Here is a 17,697-nt window from a genome sequence, read left to right on the forward strand (position 1 = left end):
TTAAAGCTATCACAAACAAACCACTTCCTTAGTAGAATGAAAGCTCTACAAGGGCAGGAAATTTGTTGGTTTGTTTTACTTTGTAAAAGATTCATTGTCTTGCTGTGTGCCTAAGCATAAGCATTCGGTATTCTTGCTATCTAAACTTAAAAGTGCTGCTAATTTTGGTGATTATAGAGCATATCTTTTTTATTTCAGCCGGCGGTATCTGTTGGAAATGTTGGCCAGCTTGCAATCGATCTGATTATTTCTACACTGAACATGTCTAAGATTGGTTATTTCTATACTGATTGCCTGGTGCCAATGGTTGGAAACAACCCTTACGCAACTGCAGAAGAAAATTCAGACGAACTCAGTATAAATACTGAAGGTATGTCTATGGCATTTTTTTTCTATGTAGAGTATTTAGTTATTTGAGATACAATCTCACTATATAGCATAGGCTTTTCTGGAACTCCTGGCCCTCCTGTGAATGAACATGTCCAGCCTGAGTTCTTTTAAACTAGTAATAGACTCTAAGGAACAAAATACAGTGACACTTGAAATATTATGGTAAAACTCACTGCTCTGCTAAACTAAAACATTAATTAGAAGCTGGAGAGATGGCTCAGTGGTAAGAATACTTGCTACTCTTCCAGAGGACCTGAATACAGTTCCTAGCACCACACCAGACTACTCAGAACCACTTTAACTCCAGCTGTGGAGGATCTGACATATTAGGGTCTCCACGGGGACTGTGTGTGTGTGTGTATACAACTAAATAAAAATCATATACTATGTAAGGATTTTGTTTTATTCTCTGGATTTTTTTCTGGTGGTGGGAGCAGGTATTCTCTGTGTAGCCCTGGCTAGCCTAGAATCACTCTTTAGCCCACGATGGCCTCGAGCTCACTGAGATCCGCCTGCCTCTGCCTCCTGAGTGCTGGGATTAAAGGCATGTGCTACCATCCAGCAAATTTCTTGACTTTGAAAATTAAAATTAGACTATAAGCCAGGCTTGCTGGCATACTCCTATACTCCAGCTACATAGTGGGTGAAACAGGATGATCACTTCAACAGAATTCCAGCCAGCCTGGGCACATTTTAAGACCTGTTTGCAAAACAGTAGGAAGGAGCTAAAGGACAATAGTTGGAAAGGGCGTAGCACTTAGAGCCTGTGTGTTTTGATCACTCTTCATTTCATTCATTGAGGTAGAGTCAAGTAAACCCAGAGTCCCATGGGACAGCTAGTCTGGCTAGCCAGCTTGCTGTAGGAATTGAGCTGCCATGTCCACCATGACTGTATAATACATGGTGTATCAATGAGGGTTTTCTACAACAGAACTGATAAAAGTGCATATATAATATAATATTGGAATGGCTGACAGGGTCTGGCTGGTCCAAAAATGACTGATTCTAAAAGGCCAAGATTCCAGGAGTTATTCAGTCAGTGAAGTTAGATGCTTCAGCTGGTTTTCAGTCTATATTGGAATCCTGAAGAAGTAGGTTCTTTTTGTTTTCATTGTTTGTTTTTTGAGACAGGATTTCTCTTTGTAGCCCTGACTGTCCTGGAACTCACTCAGTTGAACAGGCTGACCTGGAACTCACAGGCCTGCCTCCCTTTGCCTCACTGCCTGGCAAAGAAGTAGTTTCTAATGCCAGCAAAGGAATACCTCAGCAACGGGATAGATTAACCTACCAGCTAAAGTGAGTGAGGGCTAACAGGCAAAAAGCAAGAGCTTCCTTTTCCATGTAGTTTTATGAGCTGCCACCAAAAGGTGCTACCCAGGTTTAGGGAGGATCTTCCTATCTCAGATAGTCTAATCAAGTCCCTCACAGGTGTGTTTTAGTTGGTTCCGGATGGAGTCAGGTTGACAGACAATGCTAACCATCACATGTGGGTTCTAGTTGGTTCCGGATGGAGTCAGGTTGACAGACAATGCTAACCATCACATGTGGGTTCTAGTTGGTTCCGGATGGAGTCAGGTTGACAGACAATGCTAACCATCACATGTGGGTTCTAGTTGGTTCCGGATGGAGTCAGGTTGACAGACAATGCTAACCATCAGATGTGGGCTCTAGTTGGTTCCGGATGGAGTCAGGTTGACAGACAATGCTAACCATCACATGTGGGCTCTAGGGATCCAGACTCTGGTCTTCACACTTGTGTACTAGTTCTAAAGCCTTTATTTTAACTGGTGAAAATATTTAAGTGCAAAAGCTATTGTACACAAATGTTACTGATCATACTAATAAGTTCAACTTAGCAACTTCTTCATTGTAGCCTATCCTGTAATTTCCTTTCTTCTTCTCCTTGTAGTATATGCATTACCTTCACGGAAGCTAGTGGTGCTTCAGTTAAGATCAATTTTCATTAAGGTTGGTATATTTACTTTTTTAAATTCATTAAAGTATAGCAACAAAACACAAAGTCAAACAAGCATTGAAAATCAAGACATAGAATCATTTCTCCTGTGTTATGTACACTTAGGAAAGGTCTGATTTTGACAAAAAGTTTATAATATTTCAGTTTTGTTACTATAATTTAATTTTTTGGTTTTTGTTTTGTTTTGATTTTTTCGAGACAGGGTTTCTCTGTAGCTTTTTGGTTCCTGGCCTTCTAGACCAGGCTGGCCTCGAACTCACAGAGATCCGCCTGCCTCTGCCTCCCGAGTGCTGGGATTAAAGGCGTGCGCCACCACCGCCCAGCTTATAATTTAATTTTTATACTGGAAAGAATTGTGACTTGTAAATTTTTATTACATTCTCAATTCGGGTAGCACTGCAGAAAAATTTTGGTATATGAATTATTTATCAAAACTGCTCTAGTCACTACTTAATTTTATAAAATTTTGTCATCATCACTTAAGCTTCTGTTTCGCTTCCACGAACGTTTAACAGTCTGTTCCAACAGTAATACCAGTCATCTGAACCAGGTCAAATCACATCTTTTTCTCCTTGAAGCATTCAGATGCCTGGAGCACCTAAATGGAGCCTACTTGTTTGTTTCCTGGCTGCCCAGACCCGAATAATAACACAGAAACTATATTAATTACAACACTGTTTGGCCAGTGGCTTAGGCTTCTTGTTAACTAACTTTTGCATCTTAAATTAACCCATTTCTATTAATCTGTGTATCACACGAAGTTGTGGCCTACCAGAAAGGTTCCAGGGTGTTTGTCTCCTTCAGTAGCTACATGGCCTCTCACTCACTTCTGGCCTTCTTTTCTCTATCTCTGCTTGGAATTCTTGTCTTGCTCTGTTCTGGTCTGCCATGGGCCCAAAGCAGTTTCTTTATAACCAATGGTAATAAAACATATTCAATTCACAGCATACAGAGGGGAATCCCATATCACCTCCCCTTTTCTGTCTAAATAAAAAGGAAGATTTTGACTTTAACATAGTAAAATTACATATAACAAAACAGGTATCAAGCAAGAATTACAGTTACAATATTTATATCTACTTTGTCTTTTATCATAACAAAGGAAAACTATAACTGTCTTTCCTCTCCATCAAAGACCTCAAAAGGATATATTACCTAAATTAACAGGAAGTGCATTGTAAGCAACTTTTAAAACTCTAGAATTTATAGAGACATCCCACTGCCTGGACAGTCACCCCAAAGTTCTTCTGTATCATTGGGGCATCCGTCTTCAGCCTACAGGCTCATAGTATCCAGAAGACTTTTCCATGAAGCAGGAAATTTGAAAGACTATTTTGCTTCTACTGGCTGTTTGTCAGTCACTTTCTTCTGCATCCTGCAGAATGTCTGGCAGATTCTTTCATGAAGCAGGAATGAAGGACTGTCTCACCTTTAGGCAAGTTTAGCAGTCATTTTTCTATGGGTTCTGCATTTCCAGTTCATACAATATACCATCAAACAGTCCAGGCAAGAGCAATTTCTTGCCCAAATGGCTATCAAACTCCTAAGGAGCCTCTTCTATGCCCATCATCCTCTTAAAGTAGATTGGTGCTGCCAGGAGCAGATGTATTTCATATTTATGAAAAGTCCTCAATTCTTAAAACATTTTAAATGCTATATTCTGTTAGTTGTTGAAAGGTTTGAAGAATACCTATCCATCTGAATAGCTAGAAGACCTAACTAACATGACTACAAGCTTGACTATTATAGATGACTATCTATCAACCTATATTTCTTAATTATACATTACATTTTTAAATGAGCTGCACAAACACAATGCCTTAATCAAGAGCAGAAATTTACATATAACAAAATTGACCTTAAATATGTATCAATAAACTAAGATCCCCAGTGCAAAGTATTTATCTCTATAGCACTCAGGGGCTTTCCATCTCTCAAAATTAATTCTCTACAAGGACCTATGAGACTCTGCCTGGCTGTGATAAAATAATCTCTAGCCCCATGTATATATCTAGGTAGTCTCTGTGGTACACATAGCAAGAGATTGTCATAAGAACATTGCTATCCCGGGTGGTGGTGGTGTACACTTTTAATCTCAGCATCTGGGAGACAGAAGCAGGCAGAGCTCTGAGTTCAAGGCCAGCCTGGTCTACAAAGTGAGTTCCAGGACTGCCAGAGCTACACAGAGAAACCCTGTTTCGAAACTCTACCCACTCCCCTTCCCACCTCCAAAAAACATTGCCATGATTGCAGAGAATTCTGCTGGTAGCTGCCCTGCATAGCCAGCCTTCAGTCATACTGGTGCCTGTGGTAATGTTCAGACAATAAATTCACTCCCATCTCAGAGTCTCTACCTAGTATGCTTTCCTGCTAAAGACTTGCTTCTCTTTAGTATTTGCATATCTACATCACGTCTGCTCATTGTGTGCTCACTTCAGAAATCCTCATTACCTGCCATATCGTGTATTTATTGCCTTGCTGGTGGAGAGTAAATTAGGGTGACATTATGTTATTCCATGCCTTGCCCAGCTCCTAGGATAGTGCTTTTACATACAGAAATTCAGTCAACATTTGTTGACTGGATTATTTATTATCTTCAGGAGGTCAGAAATACAGAAGGTTCTTGTTTTTGTTTTTGGAGACCAGAGTCTGTTTACATAGTTAGAGTTAGACTCTGCCTCTCTGGTGTGCACTATCATTCTCTGTTAAGAGTTTAGTGGAAGATGGGGGGGGGCACCTCTTGATCCCAACACTTGAGGCAGAGGCAGGTGGATCTCTGAATTCAAGGTCACCATGGTCTACAAAGCAAGTTCCAGGACAGCCAGAGCTACATAGTGAGACCCTGTCTTGAACAGCCCCCCAGAAAAAAAAGAGTTTTACTGGAAAAGTTATCTGTAGCATAGTTTCTATTTTTTTACCTAAATATAATATATGTAAAAAAGAATACAAGTAAGAATTCTTCCAAGTGAAGAAATAGAATATTATCAGCTATCCCAAAACACACAGTGACAAGGTAAATCACTATGATAGAGGTGACCGACCCTAGAGCAGATGTTTCTTCAGTGTTCTGGGTGAGTGCCTCAGTGGCGTGCTCATTCTCTTTCTGTGTGGCATTGTTTTTAAGTGCACCATTGCACCACTCTTGCTACATTTGTGATTTTTTTCCATGATAATGCTTTTATATTTGTTTGTTGGGAGTGTGTGTGCTTTTCTTTTTGTTTTCCCAATTTTAAAAATTACTCCCAGGACCTTGGTCTTACTAGGCAAACACACTTATATATTTCATCCTTAAATATCCACACAGCTTTGAGGAACAAGGACAGATACCCAAGCTCTGCTAAGTGGTAGAGCATTTTCGTAGTATGTATTTGAGGCTCAGAGTTCCATCCCAGTCATGGGGGCGGGGAGGAGATTATACTAAAAACAAGGACAGTCTCACAACCACAACATCATTCTTAACCCTGGCACTATTATTACTGACTTGGAAGTGTCATTCAGTATATTTAGATCTTCCCAATTATTTTCAAAAATCTTTATGTTCTAGATCCAGTTGGCTGGCATGTTACGCTTGGCAGTTCCATCTTTTAGTTGGTATTCTTAACTGTTGCCCTCATCTTTCTATTCTTCTCAGTGTTGATTTCTTTGAGACATCAAAGCCAGATATTCATTACTTTGTGTTCACCTGATTATTCCTTTTTTAAAATTATTCTACTTATTTCTACTTGTGATCATAATGTAATGAAATTTTTAATAAGAATATCTTGTATATAACTATGTAGTTGGTTATTAAGTACAATAGATTAAGTAAAGAGAAGGGAAGTTTTCCTTAGGATAGAGATCTACATTCTTCACAATTTATTTTATGATTATAAAGATACTTTAAGTCATTGATCTTTACCCTTTTCAATTTAAAAGAAGTAAGTGGATTTGAGGGTACTGATCATTTTAGTGTGTCAGTAAGTCATATTATTATCACATGAAATTGATAGATAAATGGTTACATAGGTTATTTTTATACTCAGAACTCAATTTCTTACTTTTTTTTCTACTGTCTCAATGGCTTACAAAGTATAAATCCAAGTCATTCTGTGAAAAATTGCTGGCCTGGGTGAAAAGTAGCAGCTGTGCCAGGATTATTGTTCTTTCAAGCAGCCATTCATACCACCGTAATGATGTACAACTTCGAAGGTACGTTTTTGCCATTGCTATGATTTTTTTTTTCCAAGGCAAGGTTTCTCTGTGTAGCTCTGGCTGTCCTGGAACTTGCTCTGTACTCTGTTGACCTGGCTGACCTTGAACTCACAAAGATCCACCTGCTTCTGCCTCCCAGATTAAAGGTGTGTGCCACCACCACCTGGCTCAGAGTGAGTTCTTAAATATAAAAAAGACAAAATTTACCAGAAATAGAAGCTTTTATACTTTATCCCAAAGTTAATAAAGTAGTATATGAACTATTCTTACTATTCTAAGATCTGACTTGTTTGCTTCTTTGTTTTTTGAGATGGGATTCTCTGGTAATTGTAACTTTTTAAAAAAACATAATATGATTTTTCTAGTACTCCCTTCCGGTATCTGCTTACACCTTCTATGCAAAAGAGTGTTCAAAATAAAATAAAGAGCCTTAACTGGCTAGAAATGGAAAAAAGTAAGTGCATTCCTGAAATGAGTGATTCTGAATTTTGTATCCGCATTCCTGGAGGTGGCATCACAAAAACACTCTATGATGAAAGGTAAGTTTGTCTGTTTGTGTCTCTTTGTCTGTGTAGCCCAAGTTGGCCTTGAACCCCTGATCCTCCTGTTTCCACTTCCCAAGTGTATGGAATCTATTTGTACTGTAGGCTGACCTTCAACTTACTTTAATAGCTCAACCTGTGATCTCCCTGTAGTTAACCTCCTAAGTGCTAGAACTAAAGCATGCATCATCAGACTGATTTACCTCTGTTCTTCTATAGTGTTTAATCCTTTACTAAACAATTACTGATGAGGAAGGACTTTTGTCATTTGCCATTTGTCTTTTGTGTGTTTTACAGCTTTTTGTTTGCCATTTCTTATGTTACTTGATGTTTTGTAGTGATAGATTTTGATTCTTTTCTCTTTTCCCTTTGTGTTGTATGTATAGTTTGTGGTTCAAAGGATTGAACTTGGGTCCTCATGAAAGAGTTTATGCATGCTTGCTCTCTGCCTCTGAAATAGACTTGTAACCTTTCTATAGAGGTTCTCTTTATGGTCACCCTGGTGGTTACACATGCACCTCCAGGTTATCCAGCTGAAACTAGCACTGCCTTCAGCTGCGTAGAAGAACTCAGTTCTAAACAGCACTGTTCAGCGTCACACATTTTGCCTTTATTCAGTGCATACCCACAACATGGTTTATAATTGTTTTAGACATTTTTGTACAGTTTGTTTTGATTAGTCTATGAATTATACACAAGGTGTAAATGAAAGGAAAGGTGAAAACTATCGTATTTCTTTTGGTCTTTCTTTCACGCACATTCAGGAGGCATCTGTTGACGTCCAGTACCATATGTTCTGCTCTACCCTCTGCTGGGAAGAGATGGAAAATAGCACCATCCCTGTGTTCCTCAGATAGACTTTTGTGAGCCACGGCTGCATGTGGACAAACACGTCCTTTCTCTGCTAATACACAGAGGTTTCAATAAGTCTGTCTCATTGGACATAGTGTCAGCATTCCTGTAGTCCCACACTTAGGATGCTAAGGCAAGAGGATTGAGAGTTCGAGTCTAGTCTGGGCTACATCGTGAAACTGTCTTAGAAATAATCAAGTTTGTTTGCTTTTGCAGACCGTGAAGGAAGATTGTGGCTAATAACTGTAATAAGTAACCAACATGATGGTGCTTGGCACTTTGCTGTGCTGTTGATGCATGGTTCACTACAGATACATTTACCTTTGCTAACCACGTAAGAAAAACAGTTCAGGGGGCTGGAGAGATGGCTCAGCGGTTAAGAGCACTAACTGCTCTTCCAGAGGTCCTAAGTTCAATTACCAGCAACCACATGGTGGCTCACAACCATCTGTAGTGAGATCTGGTGTCCCCTTCTGGCCTGCAAGCATACATGGAAGGAATATTGTATACATAATAAATAAATAAATCTTTAAAAAGAAAAACAGTTCAAAAGCTACGAGCTTAAATGACCTCCTCACAACTATACACATAATAAATAGAGCCAGGATTCAAACAAAGGGATCTAGCATTCTGCACTTTTAGCTTTTTTAATCTCTTCACTGGCAGGGCTAATGCCCATGGTGCATGGCACATTAGATTTTATTCCTGATTGAACTTCTTCCTTGTTGTTGATGGATTTTTATGAGTTTTTTTACCCCCTTCCACTGAGGTTGGGATTAAACCCAGGTCCTTAGGAATGCTACTTCTGCAAGAACTTTCCATTGAGCCAGATCTCTAGCCCCTTCTGTTTTTTGTTTTGAAAACATTTAAAATTTCTCTCCCAAAAACTGTATGAGCTTTTCAGTTTGTTTTTCTGGAACAATTTATTTATATTATGTTTATGTTTCATTTTTCATTTCCTTTTTTTTTTTTTTTTGGACACAGGGTTTTGGTTTGGTTTTGGTTTTGGTTTTGGACACAGGGTTTCTCTGTAGATTTGGGGCCTGTCCTGGAACTAGTTCTTGTAGACCAGGTTGGCCTCAAACTCACAGATCTGCCTGCCTCTGCCTCCCAAGTACTGTGTTTAAAGGTGTACATCACCACTGCATGGCTCAAAGTAGGCTTTTGAAGTAGATCAGAACACATTTCATGTATTAATGGCTAAAAATAGGAAGGTTGGTTTGCCCTGAGAATGAGAATGAGGCACACACTTGCATATTTCCCCGGCTCCTCGGAAGCAGAACATACGGGGCAATAGGAAATAAAAATAAATCTTTCTTACAAAGTGGTGTCTTTTCTTTGTCTAACATGAGGCATGCTAACTTAACTGTAAAGATTCACACACTACAATAAGCATCTCATATCAAGTGAAAACACTGAATTGTTCTTCTTATTTCTTGTAGCTGTTCTAAAGAAATCCAAATGGCAGTTCTGCTGAAATTCGTTTCAGAAGGGGACAATATCCCAGATGCAGTCAGTCTTGTCGAGTATCTTAATGAATGGCTTCAAATAGTCAAACCGTCTGTAAGTCTCTGATCTGACTCGGTCTGTGTTCATTAACTTGCATTTTATGTGTAAGTAGACTAAAGAGATGAAAGTTTGTTCAGTAAATAAACATCTTTACATAGCTTATTTTGAGCCAAACTTGAGAATAAGGGAGCACAGTTAACTGATGTGTTATCTCATTGTTTGATTAAGGCAGATTTCCAGACAGGAAAGCCCTACATTCCTCAGTGTGCTCACTGTTCATGTCACAGTATTTGTAGCAACACCTTTTTGTTTTGTGGTTTTGTTTGGTTGGTAGGTTTACTTTCTGGTACAGGTTCTCTCTATGTAGCTCTGATTGTTCTGAAGCTTGAACTCTGCCTCCCAGTGCTGGATTAAAGGTGTGTGCTCCAAGTGCTGTCCCAGGCAGCTTCTTATAATAATAAACCAGAATTCTGTGCAGCTCAGTGCTGTAGGAAAGTAGTGTTGCTGTAGCTATGTGAGCAGTACCATGGCTGTTGAATATACTATAAGTGACATATCTTTTCCTGTCGTGGAGTGAATGCTATACTCTCTTAGTTAGGGTTTCTATTGCTGTGACAAAAAACCATGACGGAAAAGACTTGGGGAGGAATGGGTTTGTTTGGCTTACACTTCGACATTGCTGTTCATTACTGAAGAAAGAATAGGAACTCAAACAGGGCAGGAACCTGGGGGTGGAAGCTAATGCAGAGGCCATGGAGGGGTGCTGCTTACTGGCTTGCTTTCCCTGGCTTGCCCAGCCTGCTTTCTTATAGAACCCACTACCACCAGGCCAGGGAGGGCACCACCCACAATGGGTTGGGCCCTCATTGCTCACTAGTTGAGAAAATGCCTGACAGATGGATCTCTTGGAGGCATTTCCTCAGCTGAGGATCCCTCCTCTCTGATGACCCTAGCTTGTGTCAAGTTGACACAAAATTAGCCAGTACATATACTCAGAGAAATGAGCCTGTAGGCCTTACAAAGAGGGATGTTGCACACCTTTAATCCCAGCACTCGGGTGGGAAGCAGGGAATATATTTGAGATGAAGGTTAGAGACATTATTTTATCTAATTATGTACAAAACTTGTTGCTTTAGCTACAAGTGTCAGGACCAAAGGAGATGTGAGTGGCTATATTAAAGATAAAACTGTCTTTTACTGTTCTGTTACAGAGTAACAACTGCACAGCATGTGCCTTGCCATGGAAGATTCCCAGCTCTTGGCGTCTCCTCTTCGGCAGTGGCCTTCCTCCTGCACTGTTTTGATCAGTTTTGAGCCTTCTCCCTCATCCCAAAGAAATCATAAAATGAGCTGCTGGATATATGCTATACAGAAATGTATACTTTCGGGGATATGTTAGAAATAGTTTTCACAGAAAAACCTCAAAGAGGTTCTAGTTGATATACTTGTTATATACAGTAAATGTAAATTTTATACAATAAAACTTTATTTCCTAAGCAGTTTGTCTGAAAAGTATCCCTTTTTAAATCAGTGCTGTACTAACTTCTTGTTTCTACTGTGATTCATTCCTAGTGGAATGGAGCCATGAGTTTATTTTGTAGTCTACAGGGCTGCAGTCCAGCTGGTATCAGAGCTGTTTTTCTGCAGGATATCTGTTACAGTGATGTCAGACTGAAACTAGGAGGAAGAAAGGCTACCTACTTGTTAGACTGAGCAGTCCGTTTTATCCTTGTTGTTGTTTTTGAATCCAGTTTCTCTGTGTAGCCCTAGCTGTTCTGGAACTCACTCAGTGGACCAGACTGGCCTCAGACTCAGATCTGACTGCCTCTGCTTCCCTGCTGTGATTAAAAGCCTGTGTCACCACCACTTGGCCAAACCATGCGATTCTTAAATGCAGTGAGCATCAGGCCTTACAGTTTCATACAGTAAACAGTAACAAGCAGAAGAAGTTAGTCTGGTCCTGATAGAACAGTGGTAAGTGACTTCAGTGTCTTGCTGTTAATCTGTCCATATGTCATCCAAACAAAATCCATGAAGAAACTTTAAGTTAAGCTACATCATACACAGATGGACTTAACAGACTTCATCTAACGGGTACACTCTGGCCGGCAGTCCATGGGATCTCTAACAGTGATGATATTCTGTGCCACAGAGCAAGTTTTAACAAATTTAAAAGAGGACCAAAATAATTTATGAGCTCTGTGAAAAAACTAGGTGTCGAGTCCAACAAGACGGATAAGGTGCTTGCTGCCGAGCCTGACAAAATATGAGTTCAAGTCCCATATGAAGCAGCTCCCTCTACTGCCTGGGAGAATCAGCCATGCCCTTCAGCTGATGTCTTTTCACATGTAGTGGCCATGAGAGGTGTGCTAGAGACAATTTGGACCTCACAGCAGCTCATCCCAGATGTACACAGTCTTAACTGAACAGAATCCATGTCATTCAGCTCTGAGGCCTGAGAAGAGCAGCCTGTGTGAGGTCAGGAAGAACTGAATTCTGGCCTGCCTTGACGCAGGCACATGACTGTTTCAGATGTAGGGGGTGCCCAGTAGACTCGGCCAAGACAAGTTCAGAGGGCACAAGTGTCCGTCAAAAGTTCAGTTGTTGGAGCTGGAGAGATGGCTCAGCTGTTAAGAGCATTGCCTGCTCTTCCAAAGATCCTGAGTTCACTTCCCAGCAACCACAACCTTCTAGAGTGAGGTCTGGTGCTCTCTTCTGGCATGGAGGTGTACATGCAGGAGGAACATTTTATACATAATAGATAAATACAACTATTATATTAACAGTGGAGCTCAAAATGAGGACCTAAGTTGGGCTGGTAGTGCACATCTCTAATCCTAGCACTCGGGAGGCAGAGGTAGGCAGATCTCTTGGGAGTTCAGGCCAGTCTGGTCTACAGAGCTAGTTCCAGTATAGCCAGTGACAGAGAAACCCTGTCTTAAAAAACTAAACAACAAAGAAGGGCCTAAACACTATTCTCAAACAGTTTTTATTTATTTTTGATAGAAAATTTTCTTCAATAACTTACATTTTAAAATGTTTAATTTTTTGTTGTTGTTGTTTTTTTGTTGTTGTTGTTGTTTTGGAGACATGCTATCTCTGGTTAGCCCTAGCTGTCCTGGAACTTGCTTTGTACACCAGGCTGGCCTCAAACTCACAGAGATCTGCCTGCTTCCTAACTACTGGAATTAAAGGTGTACAACTCCACTGTAACAAATAAATAGAAAGAAAAAAAGAAAAACTAATTCTGTAGAGGTGGCAACTCTCCAGAGGTAGAGAAGGCAGATCTCTGTGAGTCAGCCCGGTTACAATATTGAGTTCCACAACAGTCAGATCTACATACTGTCTTTTGTGGCCCTGTCTCAAACAACAACAACAACAACAAAAAGACTATTAAAATAACAGAAAATTTTAAATTTTTACCTCATTTTTAAAAATAAGATTTTGTTCTGAAACCTACACCAGGCTTGAACTATTTTTGGTCTCCTGCCTCCATCTCCAGACAAGTATGATCCATCATACCTGGATTTTTATATTGGAAAAAATTAGATGTATTTATGAGTATTTTGCTTACATGTATGTATGTGCACCAAGTGTGTGCTTACTGCCAGCAGAGGTCAGAAACAGGGCATTAGATGCCCTAGAACTGAAGATATGGATGGTTGTGAGCCACCAAGTGGATGCTGGGAACTGAACCTAGATCCTCTGCAAGAGCAACAAATGCTCTTAGCCAATGAACCATTTCCCTACCTCCAGCTCCCATTCCTGGCTTTAAACAGCAGCACACACACAACAAAAACAGTGAAGGTGGCTAATGAGACAGCTTCAGCACTCAACAGTGCTTGCTCTAAGCCTGACGAGCTGAGTTTAGTTCCTAGGACAGACACACACACAGAGCGTGTGTGTGTGTGTGTGTGTGTGTGTGTGTGTAAATAAATAAATGGGTTTTGAGTTTTGTTGTTGTTGTTGTTTGTTTGTTTCAGTTTTTCGAGACAGGGTTTCTCTGTAGCTTTGGAGCCTGTCCTGGAACTAGCTCTTGTAGACCAGGCTAGCCTCAAACTCAGAGATCCTCCTGCCTCAGCCTCCTGAACGCTGGGATTAAAGACATGCACCACCACCACCCCACATAAATGTATTAAATAAATAAATTTACCATCTTGAGATAATTTTGAAAATAGTATTCATTCAGCAAATGTTTATGGACAATGTCTTTGTCCATTTTCTTTATATAACAAAATGCCTGAGGCAGTGAGCTTTATGAATTAAAAAGCATTCAGCTCCAGGCTGACTCATAACAGTTCACTCTGAGAGGAGCTAATTTTTCCATAGATCTACTTCAGTCCCTTCCAATGAGGCCCTACCTCTTAAGGTCCCAACAACCTCTCAATACCCTCCAATTGGAGTCAAGATTGCAGCAGATAAACCTGGAAGCAGTCTAGCGCTGCAGAGCCCTCCAGATGGCATCCAGTCGTGTTAGTGAATGGGCACGAACTCCCCTCAGGCCTGGGTCTCACAGACCCCAGCCTGCTGAACCACTTCCAGTCCCTGTGCATCTTTGTTGGATGCAGCCTAAGCTCCTGGAAATCTTCCAGACTTCACATGTGGAGCCATGCAGGTTCTGTAGTCCCTGGTCTGCTGTCTATCTTCACACTCAGACCCTGGCCAGGTTCCTTTTATGGCTGCCTCCTGACTGCTGAACTGTGTGTGGAAACAAACCCTCTGTCTACGTACATCAGCAACTACTGGAGGCCGGATTTGAGTTCTCATATATGCTCAGGCCACGCCCAGTTAGACAAACCACTTCCTGTTGCCTGTGAGTCAAGATGTGGGACTCTCAGCTGCTTCTCCGGCACCGTGTCTGCCTGCATGCTGCCATATCGGAAACACAATGGTAATGGATTAAACCTCTGAAAACGTAAGCCACCCCAATGAAATGTTTTTCTAAGAGTTGCTGTGCTGGAAGGAGGGGGGAATCCCAGCTCTCGGAAGGCAGAGGCAGGTGGATCTCTCTGAGATCCTGATCTGAGCCTGGTCTACAGGGTGAGTTCCAGGAGAGCCAGGACTGTTTCATAGAGGAACTGTGTGTCAAAAAAAGAAAAATATGAGTTGTCCTTGGTATGTCTAGATCACGGAGTCCCCCCAAAACCAACTAAGAGACAGAGTCCTGTAATAAAAAGCCTTTATTACATAAGTTTGTGGACTGGAGCTCTCTTGTGTCCAACAAATTGGTATGATTGGAGAGCCCAGAGTTCAGTTGGGGTTGGGTTTTAAATGGCAAAAGTTGGGGTGAGAGATTTCTAAGATTCAGAACCCCTGATTGGCTGACATTTGTCGAAGGGTGTCCTGGTGAAAAGCGAAGGGTGTGTGCTGGCAGGTGATCCTATCTATAATGGTTGGAACGTTAGGAATTTCCTTTGGATGGTGTGTTCTGGGTGGTGCCTCGCGGTCTCGGTTGTGGTCTTTCTTGTAACCAGGTATTGTCTTAGGGTCAACTACTGAGACTTGGGCCTCTATGGAGTTTATCCTGGCTGGGTCCTACAGCCGTGGTCATGGTGTCTCTTCAGAGCAATAGAAACCCTGACAGAAGTTGGAACCTGGGACCGAGATAGTGCTGGGATAGGCCAGACTGTGCCTTTATTATAAGGAATATGGACTTTGGGACTGTGGATTAGGAAAGGAGTTGAACGCTTAAGCTTAAGTGTTGCTTAGTGGAACATACTCGTAAAAACATGGAAGACATTGGTTCTAAGTTATTGAACTGTGGGGGCCTGGCTCAATAGAAAAATTATTAATATGTTGTCTAAAGGGAGAGGTAACCTCAGGGCAAGATGCCACCCAGCTAAATTCCAACTAGTGATAAAGAAGGCTAAGGGATGGTGATGGGGCACACTTTTAATCCCAGCACCTAGAAGGCAGAAGCTGGTGAAGATGTAACTGAACAAGAGGACCATGTTCCATCCGCAACAAGCAGCAGAACTCGGAAGCTTCAGCCATGTGGTTTTGGAGTTAAGGATAGAAGGGGTATGGAATTTCCCTCAATGACTACAGGAATCCGCTGAGCCAGACATGTGTCAGCATGTCCCTGAACGGAGGCCTAAAGAGGCCATTCCATGAAGCTGTGAAGCTGAAGCCTGGATTGCCTTGGAGACCCCAAGATACTGGAGATGCCAAAGCCATGAGATAGCTGCCGAGGAGAGCGGCTGACAGGGAGTGGAGCCAGCCCCAGAGAAAGAAGTGTGCTGCAATCAACAAAGCTGGAAGGAGTGGGATATAAGAAGAGCATTTTGACATCAGACACGAAGATGCTGAGTTTGGAATTTGCCCTGATGGTTTTCAGTCTTGCTTTTGTCCAATATTGCCTCACTATCCTCCCTTTCCTCCATTTGGAACAGGTAATATATATCCAGTGTCATTATATGTTGGGAGTATGTGATCTGTTTTTTTTTTTTTAATTTCAATTTTACTGGCGGTTACAGATAAGAGACTGACAGACTCTCAGAAGAGACTATGAACTTTAGTTTAAGTTTGGGACCGTTAAAGATGGCCCCCAAAGGGAGTGGCACATTTAGGAGGTATGGCTTTGTTGGAGGAAGTGTGTCACTGTGGACTTTGAGGTCTCATGCTCAAAATGCACCCAGTGTCTAAGACTACTTTCTGTTGCTTGCACAAGATGTAGAACTCTTAGCTACCTCTCCAACACCAATGTCTGCCTGCACGCCGCCATGTCCTGCCATGACGATAATGGACGAAACCTCTGAAAATGTAAGCCACCCCAAATAAATGTTTTACCTTTATAAGAGTTGCCATGGTCACGGTGTCTCTAAATAACAACAACATCAAAACCCTAACCAAGACACTGGGAAATGTACATTAACCATGGCCTAACATACTTGCTGTTTATTCTAGGAGAATCTGGAGGTGTGAACTGGGAGTCATGGTTATTTATTTTCCTTGCCAAGAATCACAGAGGAAGTACACTTCTGGGCAGGTTGATGAAGATATTCTGAGAGAATCTGTAAGTAAGCAGCACTGCTGAGGCAAAGGGAAGTCTCTCCTGTAATCCACACCACAATGAAGCTTTAACCAAGACAGGGACGGAAGGCAACTGTCTGTGAACAAGATTAGCAGGCTGTGAACACGGGCACACAGCTAAGTAGAGGAAGCAGAAAGGACTTTCAAGTTCCCAGTGAGTGCAAAGCATGTGAAAATGGGAATATAGATCATGTCCAATTCTGGAGGCTAAGGATCCAGTTAGGGATAGATTTAGGGTTTAAAGCACTGAAGGGAGATCTGGCCTGGGGTTTAAGAAGTTGCATGTAATCAACTTCAGGAATGACAAAGACTTGTACAGAGATCAACCACAATCAGTATGTCAAAACCAGAGGCCAAAGATGGAATCTCTAGAAACAGATCTGAATTGGACCAAGCCCAGCGACGTCCAGTCTGAGGAGTTCACAGTATCACTACTAGAAGCCACACGGCTTTCTATGATTATGGTTGTAAGTGAAGGTCTTTCTGGGCCACCTCAGGAGGGGATTAAGAAAGGTGTGTACCATGAATGAGAGGAAGGGGAATGGATTTAGTGACAATTCTGACACAATGGGAAGAAGCCTGCTGTGGTACTCTGGGGTAATAAGCTCTTTAGGAAGGATACAACAGGAAATCAAAGTTACCCAGAAACCTTGGCATACAGGGTAAAAAGGAACATAATGCAAGCAGACTTTTAAAGGATGAAAGAGGTGTATCTATGATTTACTACTTGGAAGCACTGCTGCTCTGTGGCTACTGCATGGTTGGAGTTTCTCCAGCACTAAGAGGGTAACAGACATCTAATATTCCAAACCTACCACTTATCGTGCGAATTAGATGGGGAATAAAGGAGAAGCCACAAGTGGGAAGGAACCTCTGACATCTTTACATAAGGAAATTTTGGAGAAGACACAATGTGCAACACAAGACAAATATGTTAAAAGCTGCACCAAACAATAATACTATTACAGATTGTTTTCCTAAGTGACAAGAGCAATATTGTAACTTTTCTGTTGCTACTTTTGCCTAACCAGTACTACTTGAGCTAGAGAGCCTACTGAAGCCAAGTGACCTGTGTTTTGAACTGATTTCCATGTAAATGTTAATCTCTAGCTATAATAAAAGTGAGTAAACCCATGAGAAAATATCCACTATTTGAATTGGAGCTGTCCTGAGATAACACATACACACACACACAAACCAATGGTC

At 41.2% G+C, this 17,697-nt stretch overlaps 1 protein-coding gene across 1 annotated transcript in view; it reads left to right on the forward strand.

Moving 5' to 3' along the window:
• Positions 1-10,950, forward strand: part of Psmg2 (proteasome assembly chaperone 2) — a 14,317-nt gene extending 3,367 nt beyond the window's left edge. Inside the window, exons 2-7 of the mRNA XM_005356228.3 lie at positions 199-370; positions 2,300-2,358; positions 6,435-6,553; positions 6,922-7,095; positions 9,393-9,513; positions 10,671-10,950. Coding sequence (XP_005356285.1) covers positions 199-370; positions 2,300-2,358; positions 6,435-6,553; positions 6,922-7,095; positions 9,393-9,513; positions 10,671-10,763 — 738 coding nt within the window. The 3' untranslated portion in view covers positions 10,764-10,950. The remainder of the gene's footprint in view (positions 1-198; positions 371-2,299; positions 2,359-6,434; positions 6,554-6,921; positions 7,096-9,392; positions 9,514-10,670) is intronic.
• The last annotated feature ends 6,747 nt before the right edge of the window (positions 10,951-17,697 follow it).

The sequence above is a fragment of the Microtus ochrogaster genome, chromosome 18 (genome assembly GCF_000317375.1).
Source record: "Microtus ochrogaster isolate Prairie Vole_2 chromosome 18, MicOch1.0, whole genome shotgun sequence".
NCBI lineage: Eukaryota > Metazoa > Chordata > Mammalia > Rodentia > Cricetidae > Microtus > Microtus ochrogaster.